The 5002-nt window shown below is 42.8% G+C and overlaps 1 protein-coding gene across 1 annotated transcript in view; it reads right to left on the minus strand.

The window, feature by feature from the left end:
* The window catches only part of LOC104507278 (gamma-aminobutyric acid receptor subunit rho-2), a gene marked incomplete at both ends in the record, with an annotated part of 23307 nt that overhangs the window by 3311 nt on the left and 14994 nt on the right, over positions 1-5002 (minus strand). The window contains one exon of the mRNA XM_010148512.1: positions 1064-1146. Within this exon, the coding sequence (XP_010146814.1) occupies positions 1064-1146 (83 nt within the window). The remainder of the gene's footprint in view (positions 1-1063; positions 1147-5002) is intronic.

A 5002-nucleotide genomic window follows, 5' to 3' on the forward strand; every position in this document is an offset into this window, starting at 1 on the left:
CAAGATGACCAGGGGACTGGAGCACATGGCATAAGAGGAGAGGCTGGGGAAGCTTAGTTCGTTGTTCCACTGGAAGAAGAGCAGTTTGTGGTGGGTTCCAGCTGCTACCCTGCTGGGGTTCATAGAAGACAGACAGGATTTTCTCAGACTCTCCTCCGAGATGCAAAACAAAAGGACAAGAGGCAAGGGAATTAAGCTACAGCAAAGGATATTTTTTCCAAGAAGGTTAAATGAAAATTTTTCAGGATGAGGGATGTGAAGCATTTGAACAGGCTTCGCAGAAGAGTTGTGGAGCTTCTGTTACCTTGGAGATATTCAAAACCAAACTGGACTCAGCCCTGAGGAACCCAGTATAAAGCTGTCCCTGCTATGAGCAGGGTGTTGGAGCAGCTGACCTCAAGACCAACCTAAAACTCTCCTCTCAGTCCAAATTATGCTGTGATTCTGCTGTTTGTAGAGGAAAATTTCAGTTACATAGATGTGAGAACCTCAAAGCAATTCAATGTTAGTCTTGGCAGACCCTGGAGAAAGTCTGCAGAACAGTCACGAAAATCTTACTCCTCACATCATTTCCCCAGACAGTAAACTTCTTCCTGAGAAGCTAAGCCCAGGTCACAGGGTTTGCAGGATCAGGATTATATCATACATAAACCACATTGGTGATGAAATTTTGGGAAAATCAATGATCACGACAACCAATTTTTGTTGTGACATTTGAAAGCTCCATCTTCCCATCAAAAGCAATGAACAGAGCAAAACTTCTCCCCCAGATTTCTCATCATCAAGCTGTTGAGAACCAGCATATGTTGAACATTTCTGTTGGTGGCTTTTTTTTTTTTAAGTGGTGTCTACAAAAATTTGTAAAAGGATGTTTTCCTTGCAAATTCCTGTGTCTCGCAGCATAAGGACTAGGTATACAAAACAGTAAGTCAATAGACTCTCAGTAACTCTGATGAACTATTTTTTCAGACTCTAAAATAGGCTGTATTCTGAAATATGTCCAGTCTGTGTTTGTGCAGCCAGCCATGAAGCACATCTAGCTAGAAACACGGCTACAACGTACAGCTTTCCAGCTCCAGAGAACACGTCTGGGAGTCCAGGGGGAAGCGGCTGAAGTCCATGTTGCACATGGCTGTCACTGTGACCCTAGAAGTCAAAAATGAGAAAGGTTGGGTTTTAAGCAATGAAGGGAGAACGTTATCACAGCTAAATCATTCTGCAGCTTTAAAGCCAGCAGTCATGCATTATGTTAGCATAAAATCCCCAGGAAAATGCCTACCAATTCCCCAAGTCCAAGCAAGATGGATTATACACAGAAACTCCAAAGAAAGCTCTAATTTCAATATCTAGCAAGGAACTTAATTACTATTTTGGTCATTACAGTAATACTAACATCAGTACAGATATTCCACTGCATTTTATATCCAACTATTTCCGTCCAACCCCCCTGCCAGAGAAGGATCACCAAGTGTTTGATTTCAAGGACAGTGATCTCAGGGACCTATTCAGTTCTAAGACCGTAATGGAGTTCCAGCTTTATTAGAGGAAGCAAGGGTGAACATTTATCCATCCTTTCCAGTTACGTGGTGCTTTTATATCTGAATGAACTCCTGATTTACATTTGAAGGTTCCCTTATGTCCAGTTTGATGGTTCTCTCGTTGTCTCCATTGCTCAGTTTCTTCCATGGTCACCCCAACAATGACCCAAGCCTGAGGAACATGCCCAACCTTATTGCAAGACACAAAATTCCGCTGGTATATACATTATTAAGGCAAAACCAGTTTCTTTCAGTCCTCTATCTTTTAATTTGGGGGGTGTATTTCTGGGGCAGGGAGTATAAAATGGGTGCAGCTGTCTTTCAACAAGTGAGATTTGCCTCTTCAGCTCATGTCTTAGCTAGAGAGCTGCAGCACTCACAGCTCCCATTTTCAAATGAGTCCAGTTGTGCACAACATTACGTAACAAGTTTTGCAGTGGGTCACTGATCTGTCTCTCGTGGGCAGATTTGTATTGGAGCTCCCGATTTAATGGGGACAAATCAGCTGTGAGTCATCGTTTCAGAGGCCGACTTACGTTGGCCGGGACCATCTTCTAGATTCATTGCAGATGTTGATAAAGAACTTTTCTTCTGTTCACGGGATTGCGATCCAAATCCCACTCTGACCTGCAAGCTCAGAGCACGCGCTGTTCATTTTGACTATAAAACTAGAGCAAAATTTTGCCATATGAGCAAAACTTAAAGAAGCTTTTTGTGGATATGCTCCAGAAGGTATGTAGCAATGACCTCCCATACCTGTGTAGCATTTAAGCATTGTCTAACTCATCCTCATTACAATGACAACAACTTTCTTTCCTTGGTGTCACCTAAACTGCAGCACAACTTGTGGTCATTAACAATTCATTAGTCAGGGACAGCACAGAAACTCGACTTGTCACTGAGATATTCCTCACCTAACTTGCAGTGTTCATGAGGAATGAAATGTCCCTCAGCCCAGTGCAACCCCATGCAGACATCTCAAGACATCAGATATCCTGAGGGACATTTCCAATGCCACTAGACACCCATGCTTGGGCTACCAGATCACGTTCTGAGTGTCCTAAACACCACCAGGCCCAAATAGCATGCAGATTCTTGTTTTCCTGGGATTCTGTGAATCAAATTATCCATTTAACTCTTGTGCAGCCAGCTGTGGTTACTCACATCCTCCTGTCTCGGGGGGTAACATTAGAAAGTCACATCGCCTCCTCAACTGCCCCCAGAAAATCTTTGAAAGTAAAAACTCCGCACGTGGGCAAATGAGCACACTTGAACACAGCCAGTGTTTGCCATTAAAAGTCCTTGTTCCTTCATTTTGGTTCTTGAACACTGCTAACACACAGCGTGCTGCAGGCTTCAGCACACGAAAACTGTGGGATGAGCAATGGAAACTGGTAGTCAGTTATAACACCTGTGGATAAGATCTGTACCATTCTCCTGCTCTTCTTCCCTCGGTTCTGACCCAAGCTTGCATCTAACCTTCATTTTTCTTTCCAGTACTATCTTGTTTTAATAAAATACACAGCATCTTTAGATGCTTAGTTAAAGTGTGAGTAATCAGACCTATGGTGCAATAAATGGGGTTATTAAATGGGATCAGAACAGGGAAAGCCTTCCTGAGTGTTTGGTCAAGATGGGATCTTCATCATTAAGACCACAGAAAGTGGCCATATAGTGCATACTCTCTTTCTTTCACACATGTTTCTTTGTAGTTTAATTTGTCAAGGATTTTTAAAAATAAAGTCGGTAGAATTATATTTGGCCTATGAAACCAGTGAACTTTCGACACTTCTGGTTTGGTGGAATATTGTCCTTCTGCGGACAATATTGACCACTATGCTTATTCTTCTGAGAGAAGCAGCCTCCTGAATCAAACTTTATAGAAAACCTGTCTTAGTTTTTGAGAATTATTTTACCATAGCTGAAGTGAGTAAGTTTCAGAAAGATCCTAGCACAGAAATCACTGGCTCCAAAACATTCAAAGGTCATTATACACAGAGAGAACATTTTCTGTCCTGGGGAAATATCCTTTTCCCTGGGCTCTCGAGCTTCTTTCCTCTGGCAGTAAATTTTTCTCCACATCTCTTTTTGCATCCTTCTGAAGGAAATCAAATCTGCTAGGGTGCTGATGTGAGCAGCCATAAAGTACTGGCTAGAAGTGTGAAATTACTGAGCCAAAGAAAACGTCTGCTTAAAAATATTGACAGAGAAAGGCCTGCCAGCCTGGGAACCAGACATGCCCTTGAGAAGTGCAGCCTCTTTGAAGTGCAGATGGGGTACCTAGAAACTGGAGACATAGAATTATAGAATGGTTTGGGTTGGAAGGGACCTTAAAAATCATCTAGTTCCAACCCCCCTGCCATGGGCAGGGACACCTTCTACTAGACCAGGTTGCTCAAAGCCTCATCCAGCCTGGCCTTGAACACTTCCAGGGATGGGGCATCCACAGCTTCTCTGGGCAACCTGTTCCAGTGCTTCACCACCCTCTCCATGAAGAATTTCTTCCTGATATCCAATCTAAATCTACCCACTTTCAATTTAAACCCGTTACCCCTTGTCCTGTCACTACATCTTGAGATTCCATTGATAAGCACAAAAAAAAGGGATTGTAATAGAAATTTGTTGTCTGTAAAGGTGGAAAATGGTCTGGAAAATAAAAATTGGTCTGAAAGAACAGAAAACATCATCAGTTATTGGCCATCACAGGAGAAAATTAACAGCACCCATTGACCGCTCAAAGTGATGGTGTCCTACACCCTATTATGTCTCTGTGGTATAAGAAGGACTTAATTTTCACCCAAAATGTAGCCTCTCTCTCCAACTTGCATGCTGCACATACTTCTCCATTCCTCAACAGGGTGGATTTGCTGCATGAACTTTCTACCAGCTCTTGGACTCTCACCGGGGATGCCCAGCTGACTCTAGACTGTACTGCAGAGCATCTCTGAAGTGAGACACTACCTGTTGTCTCAGTGGTCCCCCTCTGGGCCCACTTTTGGGGCTGTTTTGGTTTGTCTTCCTACCTGTGAGATGACTTGGTTCACTTGATGATGGTATCCCTTGATACCAGTATTATACACCCATATAAGCAACCTATTGTAAATACATCCGCTGCTATGTTGTTGATGAATTGCTTCACTAATGATAAGTTTGTAGGAACCTGTAACAGCGTATATATATATATATAGAGAGAGAGAGAGAGAGAGGGGATGAAGCCTCTGTGTCCTTGTGTATTACAGAACCCTGCAAACCCACGGTCACAACCTGCATACACCCGCAGGCTGCGTAAACCCAGGTCACGACAGACATGCCTCAGGATTCTCCCAGCCAACAAATCGGCTGGAAAACCCAGGGACTACAGGGTGTCCTTAATACTGCCATTGCAGCTTCAATAAACTTAAACCTTTACATCAACATGTGAACGCCAATAAAAAAAAAAAAAAAAAAAGGTTTTTTTAGACAAA

This window comes from Eurypyga helias, unplaced genomic scaffold (genome assembly GCF_000690775.1).
Source record: "Eurypyga helias isolate BGI_N326 unplaced genomic scaffold, ASM69077v1 scaffold13340, whole genome shotgun sequence".
NCBI lineage: Eukaryota > Metazoa > Chordata > Aves > Eurypygiformes > Eurypygidae > Eurypyga > Eurypyga helias.